The sequence below is a fragment of the Protopterus annectens genome, chromosome 5.part0 (assembly GCF_019279795.1).
Source record: "Protopterus annectens isolate FY-2018-M chromosome 5.part0, PAN1.0, whole genome shotgun sequence".
Classification (NCBI taxonomy): domain Eukaryota; kingdom Metazoa; phylum Chordata; order Ceratodontiformes; family Protopteridae; genus Protopterus; species Protopterus annectens.
Genome location: NC_056735.1, coordinates 1,095,752,753 through 1,095,776,650, shown reverse-complemented (window position 1 = coordinate 1,095,776,650; position 23,898 = coordinate 1,095,752,753). Strand labels below are relative to the sequence as shown.

Here is a 23,898-nt window from a genome sequence, read left to right as displayed (position 1 = left end):
CAGAGCAATTATATTAACCTTGATTCCTTGTCTAGGAATTATAATGTACAGTTCTGTTTGTTATGTATGTGGCGTATATAATAACACATGTATTATAAAACATCCTGGGCTGGTAGACAACAAATTGAAACCAACAAAATGTAATAATCAAAAGTTCATAATGATCTTATTTAAACACAAATAATTCACTGTGTATTAACTACTTTTTATGTGCAAGATAAAATGCATATCTCAGTAATGTAACCTTAGTATTTACTGTAATAGAAACCATATTGTGCAAATATGAGAACATAAGTCATTAGAGTCCTAAGCGACCAATGGAAAAGCTACCAGTCAGAGTCAAGGATTAATTCTAGCATCAAATCACAATGTATTTATCCTTGCTGTTTCTTTCCTTACTTTACCACTGCCGTTTCCTTAACAGAAAAGCACACACACTTTCAACAGCAATGCAAAGATGCTGTTGCTGTTTGCACATAAGGCCATTTCACTACACATAACAAAATTAATGGCACTTCTCAAGGAAACCGAGCACACACACTCAGTCTCAGTGCAAGACACACACTCTCTCTCACACATACACACACACGTCCTTAACAGAATTAAGAAAAGTACAAAGGCAAAATAATGCTGGATGCTGTTTCTCTAAGCAAGTTTCTCTCTTGACAACTGCTTTAAGCCATTTCATTAACAGAATTCATGCAGACTGCCTGCTGTGATGATGCATGTTTCTTCTCACACACACACACAGCAGCAATAACAACTAAGCTGGAGCACAGTCCATTTTGCCTTACCTGGGCAACACACGACCAGTCCAATTTTGCAAGTTAAATTTAATATATGGCGGGCTTTGCATTCTCTGGCTCATGAAGCTGACATCATCGCGCGTGTCCTGCACGTGATGACATCAGGAACAAATTAAAAAAAAAAAACAAACAGGGAAATTAAAGGGGCCACCCCAGAATTCGTGGCACCCCAATAATTTGCCCTCAAAAACGGTATTTACCCAGGCATTCAGTACAGTTGAGAGGTATGATTGCACCATATCAAATCTCTCTTTCTTTCCCATGTCCATATTTCTTTTTTATACTTTTCAAAGATCTCTAGGTTTTGTTGTTTATATTTTCACACTTCCTCAGATGCTTCTTTTTCCAAACAGGTCAAAGTTTCTTGGTCTAGATAATGCTTCTCACAAATCTGTTGTATTAATGAACACAAAGTTTTATTTGAACCTTCTAACAGTTTTTCTTGTGGAAGGATTTTTATTTTCCTCTAATTTCTTTCTTAATCTTTTTGTATTATCTTGAGTCTGGAAATTCTGGGCTTTTTGCATTAATAATAATAACAATACATAATTTCTTAATTTGTTTCTTATCCTCAATAGTCCACTCTGTTGTCTTTATGGCTCTTCTTTGGCCTATCAGTTTTTGTGATTTTTGTAGACGACTACTTCCTTCTACAATGGGGGGGCATCTTCACCCTGGGCCTGGCCTGGCCTCATTGTAGGAATGTTTCCGTAACACTTATTTTTTTCCAGTCCTGGCACCAGTGTGTCTACCAGGAGTGGGCACTTTTTTATCCTGGGTCTTGTGTATCCAGCTATCATTTGGTGAGATTTTGTGAAAAACAGGGTGCACCTCATGAAGGTACACACCAAGACTTTGGGATGAATTTAGTTTCAATACTACTACTCTTTTGCTTGCTGACTTTTTATCTCTCAGTTCGGACCCCTTCCACTGGGGGCACCCAGTGTTCTCGTAGCTGTGGACCATCTCCCATCATTTCAGGAATTAATGAAAATGACAACATCAGATATAAAGGTTATGTACTCCCCATAACTATTCATCTGTATTTTCCATTTTCATTCTTCAACTTCTCACCCCCCCTGACCTTTCATCTCGGAGTAACCTCACAGTAATGTTGGAACCACTGTTCCCTGTCTTCTTCTTTGACTTTCCTTTTATATTGGTTATGTGTAGTCCATCTGCTTTTGGGGCAACAAACTTGATCTGAGTTATTACAGGGTTTTGAGGCATTATAGGTAAAGGGAGGAGCTCAAGAGTTGGATCTCAGAGGATAGGTGAATGAGGCCATGCCAGATCCCTGACCCATCATTTGAGGAAGGATTAAAATGAATGACAAAGATGCATACTTACTGTGAATACATAACTTTTACTTAATCATTGTACTTTGCCCTTTTCATTGGCTTTGCCACCATTTCCTTCCTTTTAGATATCTTTGTATGGTTAAGATTTAGTGTTAGTTCATAGTATTTTGTGTGAATTATAATAGTAATAGTATTTTTTAGCTTCTGTGTGTATTGTGCTTAACTTTCTTAAAGATTAATGCATGCAAAAGTTGTTTTATGTTTTACTTTTGGTAATGACAAATGTAGCCTACATTTGAGGCTAATTTTTCTTTTTGATGATTTTGTTGATGAGTAATGGTAAATGCCAATGAGTTTGTTCAATGTTTTGAACAAACTGGCAATTATTCATTATAAACTCATATATTAAAGCATTACAGTATTATTTTTTTCTAGTAGTTATTGTCAGTTTAAATTTATATTTACAGTTAAAGATAAAAACAGTTTGAATTTGTAGATTATTTAGTGTGCTGTTGATTTTATCTTTGAACAATGTTTGTTACTGACAGTTGAAAAGCAAACCATCTTTAAAAAATGCCCCATGTGTGAGCATAAGATCTCACTTCAGGACCTCCATGACTTATGTGCACTTTATTCAGTGGTCCACACCTTTTCGTGCCTTGCGAAATTTGTTATTGCTTTGGACCCAGAGCATTGGTTGATAGGAGCAACATGTTGATTGCTAAAGGCCTTCTTCTGCCAGATCCATTACTTTCAAAAGGCTAGGAAATCAGATAAACCTCCTAACCATAAAGAGTTGGATCCAAAGAAAAGACCAAGCAAATTTTCAGTTCCAAACCCAGCTCCAAAGGTACTCAAATTCATGGAGCATTGGGCATGAGCAGCACTTGTAGATCCAGTTACGATTCATGATTCTCCAAAGAAATTGGCTTCTTACAAATTGGAGAGTACCCCTTCAAGACCTTCCTGAGCTCTCTCATTGAGATCTTTCGGGTCACACAAAATTACACCTGAGGCTGATTTGGGTTGTCTGGTGCAAAAATTCATTAAGGCCCGGACTGAGATAAGATCATTCCATTCCCTTTGGCTGCAATGGTGGTTGGAGCTCTGCAGATTTCCCCTGTCCTGGCTCCCCTCACTGATCCGCATCTTGGCTTTGGTTTCATCTGAACTGTTGATCTCAGTGACCCAGAGACCAACATTCCATGCATCGTTGCCACCAGGGATTATTGTTCCAAATAATTCAACTGCAGCTTCATCAGATCAGTTTGAGTCTTGGACCCAAACAGCAGCTTCAGCTCTGACAACAGGATCGTTGCCCTTGGGTTCACTGGTGGTGTCAGAGACATATGTTCGAATCAAAGTTATTGGTTCCCTCGTTGTCCCTGCAAGCTTTTTGGTTTTGGGGGTCATTCCTGAGGTTGCATTCTTTCTCCAAAGAAAGAATTGGATCTATCAGCAGGAACAGTCTCCTCAGATCTGTTGGAGGTAGATACAACTTTCCAGTTGGAAAAATCAATGCTTCACCTAAGACAGTGAATACACATGCTCCAGTGATCGCATTTCCACTCTATAGTCCTCATTTAGTCTTGTCTTATTCTGCTCAGGCATCCACAGGTCAGACTCCTTCCAGTGGCCTCACACCTACTGCCCAAGGACTGAGATAGTCCTTTGAGGAGTGAGGAGACTTATCTCTTGAACCTCCAAAATAGAGGAAGTGTAAAATAAAACACACATACTCCCAACTGGAGTTGCCACCTCAGATACTAACTTGGAGGATAGAGAGGGATCCCACAATCCTGTATTGAAGATGCCTCTTTCGGTAACATACTAGAGTTGTTGTGACGGGGGAGCTTGGTCCATCAACCACCTCCCCAGGACCATCTGGACAAGGAAGATATACAGAATGACAACTCTGAGGAATTGATTGGCATCGCAATCTAAGAAACAGCTGTAAGCTAGTATGATGACCATGTCTACTATTTACAAAACTCTCCATGTGCCTCATGCATAATGCAGCTGATAGAGGAACCAGTGCAGATGGAACTGGCATATCAATGAGGCACCATGCCTGGCTGTGCCAATGTGATTTCACATACAGTTTTAAAGCATCCATCATAAATGCTGTCGTTGATGGGTCATCCTTGTTTGTCCTATCCATGAGAGAGAAGATGCAGAAAAGTGAGCTAGACAGTAAAACTCTTTCTGTCAGAATCAAGTTTGAGGCCCCCAATCCTCTTGCAATAGGAACCAAAAAGAGCCTCATTAAGTCTGGTTCCATAAGTCTAGATGTCAGTTTGGCTCATGTTCTGACAGGATCAACTGTGGCAGAGGCAACTCCATCAATGGTCACAGATCCAGAGGCTGAGGAGTTCCACAGAATCAGGGATATCAACATCTCTTTTCCAACAGGAAACCCCAGAATCCCTTGAGGTCTGCCTGATTGCCACTCTTTGGAGGCAGTCAGGGAATGTATGTCCTTCTGTCCAGACTTGTGGTTCACCATCACACAAGACAATTTGGTAAGAGGGATAATATCCACAGGCTGTTTCATTCCATTTAAGGAAACTCCCCCTCAACTTCGTTATCTATTGCCAGACATCCCAGCCAGCTAGTTAAAGGCTGCTTCAAAATAGGATTCCTGTCTTACAAAAAGAGCCATCCAGGAGGTCGCATGAGACGGGATAAGGTAAGAATACTATTTCAGATTTTTTTTGGTTCCAAAAAAGATCAAGGACCTCAGGCCCATATTGAATCTCAGCCTTCTGAGCACTTATGTAAAAAAGATTCATGTAAGAATAGACACAGTTCAGTCAGTTTTGCCCTGTTTCTGGAAAAATGAGTGGATGTGCTCAGTGGATCTTCCAGAAACTTACCTTCACATAAAGACAGTGAGGGATTCCAGGAGATTTCTATATTTCTGAATAGGTGCCAGCCTTTACCTATTTAGAGTGCTGCTATTTAGCCTCACCATAATCCCAGGATGTTTACTAAATGTATGTCTGTCATAGCAGCCCATTTATGACTTTAAGGGTACAAGATTTTCCCATATCTAGGTGACAGATTCTTGGCTACCCCCTTAATGGAGTCTCTTCAGCAAGCCAGGGATTATCCTCTTTGCCTCTACAACTTCCCGGCCATATCTGTAGACCTACATAAATCCAACCGAAATCTCACTCAGAGACTAGTCTTTCTGGGATGTCATTTGGGTACCACTATTTATGTTGTCTCACTCTCTCTTCATCAGGAAAGCATTGAGACGTTATGATCTGCAGTCAAAAATCTTTTACTCAGCAACTGCCCTACCACACGCTTAGTTCTCAGACTCTTGTCTTGATGGCTTCTTCAATTTTGATGGTAGAATTTGCTTATTTTCATATGAGAATCTTGCACTGGTTCCTTCAAATTCAATGGCCACAAAGCTGCCATCATATTTCAGAGACCATAATTGTCACAGAATCAAGCAGAAAACATCATCATTGGTGGTTACAAACCCAAGTGGTTCAGACTGACAAACTTGTTCAAATCCCAACTCCTGTAGAAACAGTGACCATTTATGCATCCTCCATTGGGTGTGGGGGGGCATTATGAAAGGGGAATGGTCCAAGGTCTTGGGAAAGACAATGAGGCCAACCTTCACATAAATAAATTGGAGTTGAGGGTAGTCCTCCTGGTGCTGCATGGACTGCAAGACTACTTTTCACAGTGTGTGATATCCAGTAAAACAGATAACATGATGGTAGTTTAGTATATTAACAAATGGGGGGGGGACCAAATCTTACCCCTTATGTTAGGAAGGTGTGAGGTTTTGTCAAATGGTGATGCCCTCACACTGCTTTCTGGTGGCAACACACATCCAGGCTGAGTAGGAATTTCCTAATGCCTTTCGAGTGGTTGCTCAGTCCAGAGACTATTCAGTCCCTGTGGCACTTCCTGCTATGATCTTTTTGCCACCCCATGCAACACCAAATGCAGCAGCTATTTTGCCATGATTCTCTCACTGTGACAGACTCCCAGGAATGCTTTGCCACAGCATTGGGCCCTGCGTGCAGACTCCTATACGCATACACACCCCTTTCTCTGGTGTCCATATTTCTGCAGAAGGCTCTGAGGTGTGACCTAGACAGATTTGGTTTCCCTGCTAAAGCCTCACTTAAAGGAACCTCAGCTGCTCTTAAATTGTGTCCTGGACCTGAACACACACCCCACCAGGTAGCTTCACCTGAACTTACAGATTCAAAAACTAACTTCTTGGATTCTCCAACAATTCCAGTGATGGCTAGGGATGAGTCCGTCATTAAAGAGGCAGTCAGGATTCTACCAGCCTCTCAAAAAGCAGACTGTCAACAGGATGAATACTGATCTGTACAAACAGCAGCAATATCCAATCTACAGATAGCTCAAAAAACAGTACAACAAGCAGTAAAAATTTAAAGCAAAAAATAAAATAATCCAACACACACACACAAAGATGCCTGTGTCCAAGGTGCATATCTTTGCAGTCTGTGAATGCAAGTACCTGCATTTTAATTCAGTACTAAAAACAGAAACGAAAGTTGCATTTCAGTGATGTACTGTGCAAGCATCGGGTCAAACATGCCTTGCTCATGTGCCATACTTCATTCAGTCGTTTTCTAGGTGGCAGGAGAAGTGAAAGAGGATTAAAGTCTTGTCATAAAAATAACATTATTTTCACATAGTAAGACATTTCTTTCTTAAATAATTTCTTTGAGTAACAGCAATAACTCATGTTTGGGCATGGGTAATGCAAAGTTTATCCAAAGCTGGCTTTGTCTGATCATTTGGGCTTCACCCTCATGATTGAACCATGCCAAGCATGGGTAAGTCCTGCATTATCCCCACATAAATGTGAATTATTGCTAAAGCAGAGCATAGTAACAAATTTGGCTTAATAAAGATTGCTATCTTGGGAGCAGTGATTGGTGAAGTCACTGAAATCAGCCCTACATCAAGTAATCAAACTTCTAAACTTACCCATTATTCTTCTTTAGCATAAATTCCATACTTCTCAGCCTTTGAGCATTAAAAACCATAGCACTGGCTTAAAAAGGCTTAAAAAAATAAAGCCAGAAAGAGAAGCACTTCCATTTTTTCCCCCACAGTAAACATACATGAGTGTATGCAGTCAGTGGTAGCGAATCTTTCCTTAGACTTAGTTTACGTATTTAAATGTATGTTGCCATAAACTGGTCTGGCTTTATGAGGAACATCGCACGTCTAGGAAGATCAAGGCTAAATCTGAGGACTAAAAATAGTAACACTACATAAATCGTAGCAGTTCAGAGGTATGTCTAACACTGCATAAAGGCCTACTGAGTCTAACAGTCAGGGCAGTGTCTATAGAGGAAACAAACTTTCTCACCTGTCCTCTCTTTTGTTAACTCATCGCCATTTTGTCAAGGAAACTGTGCCTGTACTAAGCCATTTTTCTCTCAAGTCTGCTTGCCTGTTCACCTTCAAATTACCCTTCACCCTCTTATCAGTAGGCATAAAAATGATCTAGACGTGCATAGATGACTAAAAAAAAGTGCACTCCTGAAACTAGACATGAAGCTTGGTGAAAATAGAAATCCTATTTCTCTGTACATTTAGGGATACAGACAAAAGACTAAAAAGTAATTAGGCATCTTAAAGCAAACTGCTAACAGAACAATCTGGCATCATTACCATATATATCTAAGTGCTTCCGGAAAGGAACAGACTTCACTACTGGGATAATACAAAAACAAGTCACTGTTGATTTCACTATAATTCATACAACAAATTGGCCACTCTCCTAAGAAATACTTTCTTTCCAAAAGCACAAATAAAACCAAGGTAGTGATCTTAGATACCATTGCCACCTTATACTCATCCCTCCACTCTAACCTGTCATCCGTATGGTCTTAAACTTCAAACCAACTTACACATTAACTGCTTTGATATATGGCTTGACCCCTCCATCTGTCTCCTTTGATTATTTCATTGAAATTTAAAAAACAGAGATCCACAAAACTTTTGTTGGAGGTGTACAAAATCTTGTACTTCATCTCTGAAGATGGGCATGCTGTAGTAAAAGGTATGATTTTTTGTTTAGCTCAGATATGAACTCCCTTCATTACATATTCCTTCCACAAAACCATACTTCAGACAGACATACAGTTTTATTATGTTGGTTCCAGGCAGAGAGCACCACTGCTCAGTCCTTTACAAAGGCAGGTGGCTGCTTGTTAAAGAATGGTTAGATATGTTGCTCAATTCTTTCATGTTTAAACTTTATGCAATTAATTTTCTTCTACCTTCCTGACAAACTAAAATTAATTTCTTCACATACCACATATCTTGGTTGTTCTAAGATAGTCTCCACTCTGGTGTCATTCCTTTCCCTTTTAAGACTAACATTTTGGACTCCCTGCCACTCAAAGAAATCTCATATTTTAAACAATTACTTAAGCAACTATTACATGTACAAGCTGTTATATTAGTCAGTTCAGTTATTATCGGACGTCTGCACTATACATCATCTGCCCCTCCATTGTCTTTACTTCCTTGCCCTTCTTTGCTGTCTGAATTACTGCGGGCTGTCACATATTCATGTTCCTAAACAGATATTTTGTTAAATAAGTGTTCCCTTGTGTTGAAGATTTGCATAACTATGTATAACTCCAGCGTAAGACTGTATAGTGTTGACTGATGTGATTGCCTATAAATAGTGAATATGCCAAATACTGTCAATGTTTTTTTAAGTAATTTTCATGTATTTTTGTTTGATATTTAGCATATGATATCGGTCTGTGCTCTGCACCCATTTTGTGTAGAAAGTGGGTCCACATTGGATTAGTGCATTACATAGGTCAAGAGAAAAATGTAAAGATGATCTCCTGCCACAAAGCAAGTACAGTTGTAAGCCTTTCACATCTGTGACTCACAAGTATTTTCCTAGTTTCAGTGTATTGTTGTTCTGCATGAGCAGCATAAAAGTAAAGTTTTATCACAAAGGTATTTTAAGTAAAATTGTCTGAAATACTGAGTTAATAGAGATTAAGTTAAATCACTGGAAGGTATTCAGGTAACGTCACTCACTGCAACAGACGTCATCTGTTAAAATCAATGCTGACAAAAGTGTTTGTTTACAAAGCACTGTTGCAGGAAAAAAATCTACATATGAAGTAGCATTACTGTTCTACTTTTAGGCAGTATATAGTCTTTGCTAATGGTACCCTTTTAGACTTGCCTTTATTTCAAGTAGAATGTGCTATATGGTAATACTGAGCACATAATGCAATTTAACTTCCATGTACTTACCTGTTTGTGTTGTAGAACCAATGATTAAAGTCAACTCCTGGATTGACATGAACACAACTGAAGACAACTCTTTTGCAGTCAAAAACATGGTTGCAGTGTCAGGGAAGAGTGAGAGAGACACTTATGGTGATATTTTCGTAGAGGACCTCCAGAGAGATGAGGACAAACTGAACTGCAGTCTCCTCCCTTCAGAATCAGCATTTATGCCTGACACATCTGAGTTATCCCCAGGCTTAGAGCACAGAAAGCCTGAACACACACTTGTTTCTGAAGGAGATACAGCTCTCCTTGAATTTGAAAGTAAATTGTGCAGGCAGAGTGGTGACTCTAAGAAACAAACCTTTTCGGTAGGACTAGCTCATCAAACCAAAGAAGGCAGTGATAAAGACAGAGAAACAGAAAAGAAAAATAAGCAGAGTGAAGGGTTCCCTAGTCCAAGTCTCAATCTCATGTTTTATACAAATAGCGTTAGTGGCTATTTGCCATCTACAGCAGTTGTGGATTGCCATCAGCCTATGAGAGACTTCACTTCAGACAAAAAGTCAGAGTTGATAAAAGTCTGTGACACCAGTTCATCTGTGGAGAATGAGCCTTTGAAACATTGCATCCCTGATGAACACCTCAATACATTTCAACATTTGAACAAAGCTGCTACCCGAATTCAAGCATGCTGGAGAGGATTTTCTGCCAGAAACTTCAACTGCAGAGTTAAGGACATACGATATGAAATCAGGCTTCAACGAATGCAGGAACACATTGTGATTTTGACAAATGAAGTGGCCAGGTGAGTAAGCAGTTTTTTGTTTTGTTTTTTTTTTCTCATAGTTTTAACTTCAGTATTACATTCAAAGTGCTTCCCTTCTACTTTGTTACTTATAGGACATCTGTATGACATAAATGGTGTGTGTTGACTGGTAGTTTAATTGAGAAAAAAATATTATGAGCCATGCAAGCTTTGGGTAGTATTTTGTACTAACCATTTTGGAAGAACTAGCCCAAAGGGATAAGATAAATTATTTTCTGCACTGTGGTCGTTTTGATGAAGTATTTTAGCATTCTGGAAGTTTATTTCAAGACAAATCATGCCAAACCTGAACACTTTCCTTTGATTAAGATTTACTTGATTGTACAGACCTATTTCATCTCAGAATTAAACTGCCAGCCATAATGTTGAATAGAGTTAATAAAGCAGCAAGGGTACAAGTAGACTTTAGCAGGATAAGTTAGTGACTTAAGGTACATGTATGTCTATGGATGATAGTATCTTTCTTATTAGCAAACATCCACTGTCAAACCTACTAGTCTCCAGATTTAATACTGGTTGCATCAAATTTGCACTGCAGTTGCTGATTTTAAAATAAAACCATCACACAAGTACACTAGACACACAATTAGTGGTACACAGAAACATACAGGAAAAAAAAACAGCAGAGCTTTGAATACCAGAAATGTTTTGTATGTTCATAGTTTAGAAGGTGTATACTCACAGTTAAATCTTATGAATATATCTCAATCTGTGTACCAACTCCTGAGAAGTCAGGATGTTTAACTGTTCCTTTTATACCAGAAGTTAATGTCACATCAAGATGTAGGAATAAAGACAACAAATCCCCAGTTTGGCCAGTGGTGATTGGAGATTGATAACTTCAGTGACTGAAGAGAGTACAAACATGACATACCAAAAAGACAGGACCTCTGACACTCCACTTCCCAATAAACTGTAAAACAACAGTTGGGAAGGCACACAGCAATGTCATATATAATGTTGCATGACAAAATTAAGTCTTTGTGAGTGTAATGTAATGTTGTAGTCTCAACCAGTAGCCCCTACAGCCAACTATCCATTCTAGCCATACAACCACTTATTGCTTAGTTGCACCCTCTGCATTGTCAGTACAAATGCTGACAAGATGGAAAACATTTCACTACAGAGCACAGAGACAGGATGTATAAATTTGGAGCTCACAGCACTCTGACAGTTGACAACAGAGATGACAATATGCAGAGGCATGAATTTCAGTATTCCTGAAGAAGAGATTTGTTCACAAGATAATAATCCTATCAGGCAAGAGGGTAAAGTGTATGACTTTACGCTGTCATAGATGGGAATCCGGTGCCTCACCATTAAGGGATACATTTATTACAAAGAAAATGCAGTAAAAGGGAAAGCAGTATTGGCACTGCATTCAGAAGCCCACTAGTAAGTGCCATAATAGGTTAGTTACAATGTCAGTAATACTCGAGGAGAAGATGCAGATGGCCATTGGACACTGTAATACCATAGAATTTTACATCACCAGTGAAGCCACATTAGTGGATAGGGTCCACAAGTTGGGTGAGGAGACCAGCAACATCCTGTGCAAGATGGTTCAGGATATCTTGCAAGAAGCACAGGTGAGGACAGGAGTTCAGAGGAGGGACACCCTAACATAACCTGCACATATGATAACAGCAAAGTAGAGGAGGGCACCCAAATATAACTTGATAGCCTCAGCCCAGTGTGGGATTTTCACCCAGAATTTTTCCCACTATGGGAAAAATTATTCCTGCATAGAGGGACCAGTTCTGCAAAGGAGGAAATAGTAGTGCATCTGCTATATTTGGCAGCCAACTTCATTGACCTATACATGTCTGAATTATATGTCATGGATGCCCCTCCCTGTAAAATCTATAGGCAAATGTAGAAAATTCAGTGGTATTTGGGGTGCAGTGCCAGTACAGGAATGTTGCCAGTATGTGTGTACCTAAGGTCATCAAAATCTCTGGTTGTTTACAATACCGACTACATGGCTGAGAAGAGTGTGACATTGAAACCTCAGTATGTTGTGTCAGATTTTGAGAAAGTCACCAGTATTATAATTGCTGGAAGCCGTGGTGGTGCAGCAGTAGCATTGTCGCCTCACAGCAAGAGGTTCTCCCGTTCGATTCTCGGCTGGAGCGCCTTCTGTGTGGAGTCTGCATGTCCTCCCCGCAGTCGAGTGGCATTCGAAAGACATGCTTGAATGGGCGTGCCTTGGTTGAAGGTTGGGCGTCAAGCTGGCACCTCGGCACCGTAAAAATCTACTGCCAATCATTAGCGGACTGGAGTTCCACTGTGGTGACCCCTAACCGGGAAAAGCCGAAAGAAGAAGAACAACCACCAGTATTGTAATTGCTTTTCCGTCATTAAGCCACCATGGATGTGTTTGTCATTTATTGCAAACTGTCATCAAGTGCAGATCTGTGGCCTTACTGGTCCTTGTGGAAGTAACTCAGTGTTTGCAGTACTCGGAAAAAAGCTGTTAGCCTTAGCCCACTAACCCTGAGAACATTCCAGACATCTTTTTCAACCTTAAGTTGCAGATGATGGCTGTGCCCTTAATCACATACAGTTGTGTGCTTGGATGTCCATGAAGTGATAATACTTCACACACTTAGCTACAAGGAAATTCAAGAGCACCTAGGAAGAAGCATTTCTAGCACCATGAGGACCATGACCATACACCTTAATAGGTTCAGCTACTCAGTGATGGATTATTGTGGGTGATGCAATGATATCTAAGTTGGTAGGGCAGTGCATTGGACAACAACCCAGCTGCTGTGACAGCACTCTGTTATACACTGATCTGCATATTTTGCAAAAATATTGTACATCTCCTTATCAAATTTGATCCAGGTAAATCCATTTCCCATGCACTGGTGCTTTGTCCATCCCCACAGACACAGTCCCAAATGGGCTGCTTTTCCAAACTTTTGTAGTAAGACTTACTTTTTTATATACATTCATGTCTTATTTCAGTCCATTTTCAACATTCTGTACTTCTCATGTTGCAAAAACACACTTTGTAGACTTCCACATGGTCCACCTCATTCCAGTGCTCGGTATTCTGTGCACATACTCCTTCAAGATTTCCTTTTTGTTATTCTAGGATTTTAATTCATAAACCTTGTTATACGTTTTGCAGTTTCATAATGTTGTATTTTCTGCCTTCATAGTTTACTTTTCACATATCTAGGCTTCATACACATCATCTTCTACTGACCAGGTATCTAAATGACAGAGCCTTTCTTTATTTTCATTTCTGTTGCAGAATATTGTATCATAAAATTCAATATACAAGACAATATACAAGACAAAAGCAAGCCAACTTCTCCAATGAAACCAAGCCTTATTGCCTCCCAGTATTCTTACACATGGCTTTATTGCAGTAATGTGATGTAAGCTATAACACTTCTGTCACAGTAAATTTATATTAAGAGATATTTGGATGCTCTGCACTCAGAAGGTACCCATTATACCTTTGAATAAGTTTTACAAGACATTAATTATTGTTATGATCTCCCATCTTTATATATTTTTCTGTCTTATGGGCTCAAGTCCGCTAAATGTTTTATGGCTTTCAAAGCCAGAAAAACACTTGGCAATTTTTTTCCCTGTAACTAATAGTACATGGAGCAGATAAAAATTCCATTAACTGCAAAGAACTGCAATTATCTCATCAATTATAACCTTGTATTATGTGCTGTCTAATAATTTATTTTTCTGTCTTCTCCCTTGTCAAAGAAGGATTCTGCACTATTTGGAACAGATGGGGCTGGCCCAGATATTGGATGGGTATGTGCTGATTAGCATCTAGTAGGACTTGTCCTTGATGGAACAGAGGCCCACCCTTAGGGAGTATGGTTTGAGACCAGTACCAGGCCTGCACATATCTGTCATGATTTGGTTTTACCTCTGGAATGTACTGCCTCGAGTGCCAGGACCCCAATCACCTGACACTCATTTGTTCTTCATTTGTTGCACCATTCTTCAGATTAACCCAGATCATCCAGTGACACATTAACAAGAGGAATAATGGATGTGCAGCTTGAGGACCACCCTGTCTGAGGTAAATCCTGCTGCTGCCAGTTGCTCCACTCAAATTTCTCAAGTATCTGAATTTTTTCAGGATCTCTTTTTGCTTACCACTATCATATAATATGCAGATCTGAAGTAGTTACTTCATTTGCTCTGCAACCTGTGGGTATCTGATCCGATTTCGGATCCGAGCCGGCAGCTTTCCAAGCTACAAGATCCGAGCTCCTAGCTCCTCCCCCCTACCCATAATCCCCTGCTATGTGCTACATTACCTCAGATCGTTTTTTTGCCATGGCTGAAGCAGCTACTTTTGAAGAGCTCCTTGGCTTTTGGTGAGATTGAACCTTTTTCTTTTTTCTGTAAAAAAAAAAAAATATTTTTTCTAGTGTGAGAGTGTGTAGTTTTTTCTGGGTTAGTTATCGATAGTGTAGTTAGATACCTTTGTTCCCCTTTTCTAACTAGTTTTCTGTTAGTTCCCGACTTTCACCCTCCCCCCTCTTATTGTTTGGGTGTGTTTTGGTATGAGTGGTGTTATGGCTGAAGGACCTAAGGCGGTGTTCTCAAAATGTACTGAGTGTGGCCATAAACTTTCGCCGGTGGATGGCCACACTCAGTGCGTTTTATGCTTGGGGGCGGCCCACTTGTCATCGGCCTGCACAATCTGCGCGGCCTTTAATCCCCGAGCTATTAGGGACAGGAAGAACAAGCTGATCCTGGCGGGCTTGTTGCCTCAGGAATCGGCTTCTTCTTCCTCCCCCTCTCAGGCACAGGCTGTCTCGGCAGCCCTCGTGCCTTCTGTGCCCCCGACTCAACCTGGGACTCAACCTCCCTCTTTGGTTGTGAGTTCGGGGGATTCAGGTACCTCCACTACGGTGGAGAAAAGACACAAGGACAAGGGACATAAGTCCCACAAAAGGCGGGCTGAGACTCAACCCTCAGCCCCGCCGTCTAAGCTGGCTAGGTCTCCCTCGAGGGTCTACGGATCCTCCCCCTCTCGGCTCCGTTCACCTCGTTTTTCTCCGGAGCTGGAGGAGGAGGATCGGTCTCCCTCGAGGTCGTCGAGGCGACCCTCCCGGCCCACCTCGACGACTTCTTCAAGATCAACCAGAAGTCTCACTGAAGCAGATATGGATCGGATGATGCGCCGATTCATCCAGACCCAAATGCAGATGGGGGTGCTCTTGCCTCCCCCCCCTCTCTGGGGGGGAGCGTGGCCCCCATATTTGCTCCGATTACTCCTTCTCCGACCCGTTTTCGGGTCTCGGAGTTATCGGATCCGGGCCCTTTCAGAACCAGGGATTCGTCGGCGCCAGTAACTCCGGTCGCTTCGACGCCGACTGTGCCTTCGAGTCTGTTGGATCCGAGCTCTCGGGGCCGAGGGCTGAGCATCGGATCCGGGGGAGCTGGTGTGTCTTCGGCTCTGTTGGGTTCGGAGCACACCTCTCTCTCGGCTCCGGCTGCATCAGCTCCGACCCCGATCCCTACCTCAGAGCCGAGGAGATTGCTCTTGGAGCCTGGCGAGAGTAGCTCTCCTTCGGATTTTTGAGGTTGTGGAGAGGGTACTGTCGAGGACCTCCAGGTCCCCGGTTCGGGCGTTGGATCCTCCCGTACCCCCGCTGCATGTGGGTCTATCCTCCATCATCCGACCATCGGGACAGCCTGCTCAAGCCCTCCAGTTGGTTCCCTTAGAGGAACAGGATCCCGTTGTTGAGCCTTCTTCGGACAGTCCCACCGAGGAGGTCCCTCGTAAATGTCGGTGCAAGAGGAGGCACCTGGACTCCCCCGAGTCCGTTACAACCGACATGGATTTAGATGAAGGGGAAGGTTCCCCAAGGTCACCCCCTGAGGATGTCTCCTTCGGAGACATCATGGAAATGTTGCGTATTAGAGGGGGGTGGTCTGCCTAAAAACCTTCCGCGGATGAATCCGTGTTCCTGGATACGTTTGAGGCAGGCCCTTCTACCTCCTGGGTGTCCCCCCCGGCTGACCCCCTGGTAGACCTCATTACTACCAGGGCGTGGAAGGAGCCCGACACCGTGGAGCCTATCCCGAAGCGACCCGACAAGATCCTTAGCCCCCCAGTGGATAGATTGTCTTGGGCCAAGGGAACCCCCGTGGTTGCCATATTGGTGGCAGCTGCCACCAGGAGAGAACTCGCGCAGGAGAGTTCTTCAGTTCACCCGCCAGATAAGGAATCTCGGGCACTGGACCGCATTGGGAAGCTGATGTTTAGTTCAGCGACCTTTTCTGTAAGGGCGCTGAACTATATGGCACATACCATTAGGCTGCAACGAGACTTAATTAAGGAATACGCTGCAGCCCCCCCGGTGTCCATGTCGGTCGAGGACAAAAAAGTTTTCTCGACTCGTATGGCCACTCTGAAATCCATCTCTAACACGTCCATGCGTCTACTCTCCCATGCCACGGAGTGGGCCGCTAGGGCCAGCAGAGCCGGGGTCATCTTGTGACGTCACTCCTGGCTCCGTCTTTGTGATTTCGCGGATCCCTTCAAGGCGTCCTTCGTGAATGCACCCTTTGACGGATCTTCGCTCTTCGGCAAGACCGTTCGCGAGATGCTGGTCCAAAGCGAGAAGGATGGGAAGACGCTGTCTGCCATCGGGGTCCGCTTCTCTAATCCCCAACGATCCTTTTCTAGGAATCATAGGGGACAAAAGAAGCTGTGGTTCCGTAAGTCCCAGCAATCCCATCCAGCTTCGGACCCCTCGTCCTCTAGAGGCAGAGGAGGACAAGGAGGACGCCGGCCCAGAGGCAGAGGGGGACCGCGTAACTTCGGGTCCAGGGAACCCTTCCCGGATAGACCCGCGCAGCAGCCCTGAGGGCTTACCCGGCTGTCCCTCTCTGGAGGCAGTTGGGGGGCGGTTGTCGGAGCACCTGTCAAACTGGGAGTCCATTACGACAGATCGATGGGTGCTCCGCATCATATCCAGAGGTTATACCATCCCCTTCATAAACCACCCTCCCTCGACCAGACACCTCCCCGATGTTCCACCCGATCGAAGGGAGGCAGCAGCTTCAGAAATCCTGAAGTTGCTAGAAAAAAGAGCCATCCAGCCCGTCCCCCCAGACCAGTCCGGATTGGGTTATTACTCCAGGTTCTTTTTAGTGCTAAAAAAGACGGGGGACCTAAGACCCATTCTAGACCTCTCCGCTTTGAACCTGTTCATTCCCAAAGAAAAATTCCGGATGGTCACCCTCCAATCTATTCTCCCCCTTCTGCGGCAGAACGACTGGATGTGCTCGATAGACCTCAAGGATGCGTACTACCACATCTTGATGAACAGACGATCCAGAAGGTTTCTCTTCTTCTGGCTGGGAGCCAATCATTACCAGTTCAGGGTTCTCCCGTTCGGCCTCACCTCAGCCCCCAGGGTGTTCACCAAGGTCATGGCAGTGGTTGCAGCCCACCTGAGACTTCAGGGCATTCAGGTCTTCCCGTACCTAGATGACTGGCTCCTTACCGCCACCAACAGGCATCGGCTCTGCGTGGCAAGAGATTATGCTCTGACCCTTGCCCAGAGCTTAGGCATCTCTGTAAACCTCCAGAAATCCTCTCTTTGCCCCGTACAGGTCCTGGAGTTCATAGGGGCCAAGTTAGATACCCGCATTTCTCGAGCTATGCTAACTGCGGACAGGATAAACAGCTTGTTGTGTCAGGTGCTAATTCTTCTTCAAAGCCCGGCCCCGGAGGCGGAATTAGTTCTGAAGGCACTAGGATCTATGGCAGCAGTGATCAGTCTCGCCCTTCACGCGTGTCTGCGAATGAGGATTCTGCAGTGGACCCTTCAAGTTCAGTGGTCCCTGCTACTCCATCCGTTGAATACTCCGATTCCTCTGAGCAGAGTTTGCAGGCACTCCCTTCTTTGGTGGCTCCACGCCCCAGAGCTGAAGGAAGGGAGGCCTTTTGTTGTCCCTCCCCCCAAAGCCACGCTGACCACGGATGCTTCTCGCCTTGGGTGGGGGGGCATTGTTCGGGCAGAACCGTCCAAGGCACGTGGACTCCCCTGGAGACCGCTTTGCATATCAATGTCCTAGCGATGAGGGCGGTGCTTCTAGCGTTGCAAGCTCTCCACAACCTTCTACCTCTGGGGACTATTGCAATCCAGACAGACAACATGTCAGTTGTCTGGTACATAAACAAGCAAGGAGGAACCAGGTCCTACCCACTTTGCTGGGAGGCTATGAGAGTGTGGGAATGGGCGATATCCACCAACCGCTTTCTGGTAGCAACGCACATTCCGGGTCGGTCCAACAATTTGGCGGACAAACTGAGCAGAGTGATTCTCACTCCGTACGAGTGGTCTTTCAATCCATCAGTTGCGAAGCAGATCTTCCGCAAATAGGGTTGGCCTTGCTGCGATCTTTTTGCTTCTCCTTTAAACACAAAATGCAGCGAGTACTTCGCAGTGCTTCCCCCCGAAGGGGAGAATCCCAGAGACGCTCTAGTCCATGCTTGGCCGCCCGGTCTACTTTATGCTTATCCACCCCTTCCGCTCATGACCAAGTTCATACAGAAAGCCCGTCGGTTGGGGAGCAGAGTTATCCTCATAGCCCCATTCTGGCCTCGCCAGATCTGGTTCCCGTACCTGCGGTCTCGCAGTGTATCTCCGCCATGGATACTGGATCCCATTCCAGACCTGATTTCGCATCCGGCGGGATTACAACCCCCAAACCTGGTGAACCTCAAGCTTGCGGCTTGGTTGCTCCAGTTCCACTGATGGCTAGGACTCCCGGTATCTCATCTCCTGTTAAGGCCATTCTAGTCGCAGCACATAAGCCGACTACTAGGAAGATTTACTACAGCAAATGGAAACGTTTCTCTGTCTGGGCTAAAGATAGAGGCCTGGATCCATTTACAGTTCCTATTCCTACTATTCTAGACTTCCTGTCTCTGATATTCTGACAAGGAACAAGTGCTTCTACAGTTAAGGTGCAATTGGCAGCCATCTCCCATTTCCATGTGGGAGACGGACTAGGATCTTTGGCTTCTACAAAATTATGTAAAACCTTCTTACGGGGCGTTTTCCTCTTGAAGCCTCCGGTGAAAGTGGTGGTGCCTCCATGGGATTTGGCCTTAGTCTTACAAGCCTTGACAGGCCAACCCTTTGAGCCCGCGGATTCGATTCCATTAAAGTTCTTGTCTTGGAAAACAGCCTTTTTGGTGGCCATTACTTCAGCCAAAAGGGTGTCAGAACTTCAAGCCTTATGTATGAAGCATCCTTATCTCATTTTTCACAAGGATAGAGTGTTCCTCAGGACTAATCCGTTGTTCTTACCTAAGGTGGCTTCGGAGTCAAATATCAATCAATCAATAAACTTACCCGTGTTCTTCCCAAACTTTCAGAATAAAGGAGAATACACATTGCATAAATTGGATGTGCACAGACAACTGCGTTTCTACCTGCACAGGACTAAGGATTTTCGCAAGTCGGACCAGTTCGTGTCATTTGCTAAATCGGCCATGGGTAAGGCCATTTCCAAAGTGACTGTAGCAAATTGGATTTGTCAATGCATAGTCCACGGGTACTTATCTGCAGGCAAACCGGTTCCTACGGGAATTTGCGCTCACTCTACGAGGGCTGTGGCCACCTCTGCAGCCTTCTGGTCTAGGATCCCCTTGGATGACATATGCTCTGCAGCTACCTGGTCCTCTTCACATACGTTTATTTCTCATTGTAAGTTGGATATGGTATCGAGAGGTAGGGCTTCCTTTGGCTCTGCGGTGCTTCGGAATATCCTTCCATAGGCAGCCCAGGGTTTTTCCCTAGGTAGCTGGGGACTCTGTCCCACAGGTTGCAGAGCAAATGAAGTAACTACTTCAGATAAAGAAGTTATGTACTCACCATAACGTTCCATCTGAGTAGGTACTTCATCTGTCTGCAACCGACCCCCCCCTGCCATCCCCCGAACCTTTCGGGATTCCTGATCACCAAAGAGATCTTTGTTCTGCTTTAGGACAGTTTATCTGGTGTTACTTCCTCTATCAAAGGTAGGAGTTGTGTAAGAGGCAAAAAATTTGATCTGAGGTAATGTAGCACATAGCAGGGGATTATGGGTAGGGGGAGGAGCTAGGAGCTCGGATCTTGTAGCTTGGAAAGCTGCCGGCTCGAATCCGAGATCGGATCCGATACCCACAGGTTGCAGACAAATGAAGTACCTACTCAGATGGAACGTTATGGTGAGTACATAACTTCTTTTTATGTAGTTGTTGTAAGGGAAGTGGAACATACCGGCATACATCCAGTCTCCCTATGTGGATGTTTTTAGTCCCTGTTCTAGATATCATTTTATTAATCCAACTAATGTTTGAAGTCCCTCCCCCAGGCCCCCTAAATTAATGGTATGGAGTTGCACAGGAGCTTGTAAGAAGAAGCATATAACAACTGCATTTAGTGTAAGTATGTTTCATAGTAAGTAGTACTGATCATTTGTAGTATAAATGTTAATACCCATTTGTAAACCTTCTGGACACACAGTCCTTTTTCAGAGTGACCCCCTGTGCAAACTGCCATGAAAGATTTCCTGCACTGTAATGCAAGAATGGAAAACTTTGAGAATGTGTGGACATAACTGTCAAAGGAGTATTGTAATGAAATTTCTTATTTCATCTAATCATTTTATATTTCTTGAAGTTAATGATTTTTTCAGTTGACTTTTGTCTTTTAATTATGGTTTTGTATTGTACATCATTTATTTCAGCTTGATAAGCAGTCTGGTTGACAAACCGTTGTCAGCCACGACCCTCTTAGTATGGTGGAAGACACAAACAGAAAATGTTACATAGACTAAAGAATAAGCAGAGATGTACATACTGTAGTATAGTAGCAAAATAGAGACAATAAAGTTGCATGTTATTTACAGTTATAAATGCAAGTGATATTATTTATACTATGTGCAATTAAGGTAGGCATCCAACCAGAGGTCATTTTTAAAAGTAGAAATAAAAACCAGCAGGACAGCCATGACAATAGACTCCACTTTTTAAAAAAAAAGCAAATAATTATGAAAAAAGGACAAGTGCTTTCACACACACTGTCCTGCTGTTTTTTATTTCTATAACAGTATTTTGCTCTTCTGGCTTGGACTCTTGGTATACGCTGGTGATTGTTTTTCTATTTGTTAAAAGTATGTCTATACAAGAAAAGATACGACTAAAGCATGAGCTCCAAGGATTTCTTTCATGTCTGAGCTGACTTTGCAAGTAGATAGACCATCTTCCACTCCAAAAGGGAAAACAAATATAATTTATTCAGCTCCTGACTTTCATACATGTTCATTTTGTTAATTTATGTTTGCTACTTGTCTCTGAAGTCATTATTTCAGTGAAAATGAACTCTTGTTGAAATATAATTTGGTCATAAGCATATGTCTTTAAGTTCACCCTTAACACTTTCTGGTGAATTTCACCTAACAGGTTATAAATATGTATTACTGTTATTTGACACTGTTAATGGCTTGCTTTGCTTTACAACTGTTTGCACCCATTACTTGTTTTAGATGTGTGTGATTGTTCCAACATTAGATACATTACTTGTTTGTTATTTCTCACATTTCAAAAGCTGGTAATCAGAAGCAAGAGTATGGAACGCTTTTTGTGAATATCATTTTACAGCAGCTTTTAAATTGTTTGTATTTTATGAGGAATGTTATAATAAACCTATTCAGTTTGGTGGGTATTATGTGCTTGTTATGAACAGTAACATTTGGACCAAAAAAAAGTGTTTTTGACTCGTACAGGGAGTGAAATTTGGACCTAAACAAGAAAATGTATGTTCCAAAGTGCTTCTTTCCAGCCGCTATGCTTGCTGACAGATAATGAAAATTCATCTCTGTGTTGCTCCCTTCCAGGTGATCTCTCATTTGAGGAAACAGTTTTAGGATTATGCGGAATTAACAAATTCAGTCAGCATTGGTCAATGATGTGTTGATTGTCCTCCTCCTTTAAAGAAATGTGTGAACAATTATCTGGAAAAGGAGGATAAAAAATCTTGATTTATCCCCTCCAAGGAATGTACCCAGTGGACACCATTTCTGCAGCATCATAATATACATATTCAGTTCTCAAGAGCACAGATGCCCATTTTAAGCACTTGATGGAGTGGAGTGATGTCTTGATCAAGAATCCCATGTTAGGTTCCCATATATTCCCTTAAGAAAGTCCATCTTAGATCCCAGAAACCACAGCAGCTTTCCACCTTGCTACCTTATAAGGAGTCCAAGCATTTGGACAATGATGATCAAAAAGGTATTTTTCTGAAAACCTGTTTTGGACTTTGGTCCTTTAATTGCCTTCCTACTGTCCCAATTCCATTTACTCTTGTGGACCATGCTGTGCAGATGCAGACCTGCCTGAATGTGACATCAAGGTGGCTGTAAAAAAGACTGTGTGATGGCCTCTACAATAGGTTTTAACATAAGCAACTGTAAGTCTGGCTATGATGATACCATGGTGGCCGAAGTAGACTTACGCTTAAGTTGTCCTAGGCAAGCCTTTCTGGATCCACCCTTCTAGAAAAATGTCCTGTTTGGCTATGCTTCCCAGAATGTAGGCAAACACCTCCAAAATAGAAAACATGCAGTGGCAACTGTGCGGACTCTCTTTGATCCCTTACAGCTTCAATCTCTTTTGCAGGACTTTCTAACATGGCCTACTATGAGAAGTCAACTCCATACTTGCTGCATATGAGCTTGTCTTATCCAGAAGAATCAAGAAAAAACAAGTTAAACCTACTTATTGAAAAATAACTTTGGCCTTCACACCCCTGTACTTAAATATACCGACTCCAAAGTCACAGAATTATTAGGAAAAGAAAAACAATCTGCAAGGGTACAAACCGTAGCGGTATAAACTGATATTGCATTCAAGTTATGTATTAGAAAATTAAGTTTGGAAAAGTGGAACTGGAGAGGTAACACTTGACCATTTAGCTGTCTGGCACGCCTAGGCTAACCCTTCCTACTATCTCAAGAAGTAGAAGAAGCCCCTAAAAAACAGAAAAATGAGTGCTATTGAAACTGTTACTTGGGTAAAATTCAGTTGTTGGCTAGAAAGTGCTCCATCAGGATGCCAGCAAAGAAAAATAATTGGAGAATCTGAAAGAAAATCAACCATGAAAGAGCTGACTAGAAACCAATGGCTGGGAAGGATCCTGCAGCTGTTCATCAAAAAAGTTGTTCAGGAGAGGTTGGGGTTTGCCATAATAATGGTTAAGTTTCAGCCTTAGTTCAAGAGATGACTTCCAGTAATTTAGAGAAAAAAATAAATCAAATATATTCAGGTGATTAAAATAAATTAAATACTGAAGGAGTACATCAACTCAAATAACAAAAGGTTGGAAATATAGAAGCTTTAACTAGCTATTTAAATGAACTGATAAAACTGCAAAGAAATCAGAGGTTGAAATGAAAAAGCTGAATAAGTGTGAGACTTCTCAATCCAAAAATAGAGTTAGAAAATGAAGCATGCAGAGGAAACCTGACATTTTCTACTGTACCAAAGAAACTGGAAGGAACAGACTATATTAATTTTATGAAAGCACAAATATGCTATAGTTTACTTTTCAGAATTTGGCTATTGTAGAATAAAATGATGGAGTAGTAGAGAAGCAGAGAAAATGAGATTATGGTAGCG

The 23,898-nt window shown here is 42.5% G+C and overlaps 1 protein-coding gene across 4 annotated transcripts in view; it reads left to right on the top strand.

The window, feature by feature from the left end:
• Nucleotides 1–23,898, top strand: part of CEP97 (centrosomal protein 97) — a 2,210,548-nt gene that overhangs the window by 1,705,345 nt on the left and 481,305 nt on the right. For all 4 annotated transcript variants that reach the window (XM_044070962.1, XM_044070961.1, XM_044070960.1 and 1 more), the window contains one exon: nucleotides 9,428–10,196. In XM_044070962.1, the coding sequence (XP_043926897.1) occupies nucleotides 9,428–10,196 (769 nt within the window). The remainder of the gene's footprint in view (nucleotides 1–9,427; nucleotides 10,197–23,898) is intronic.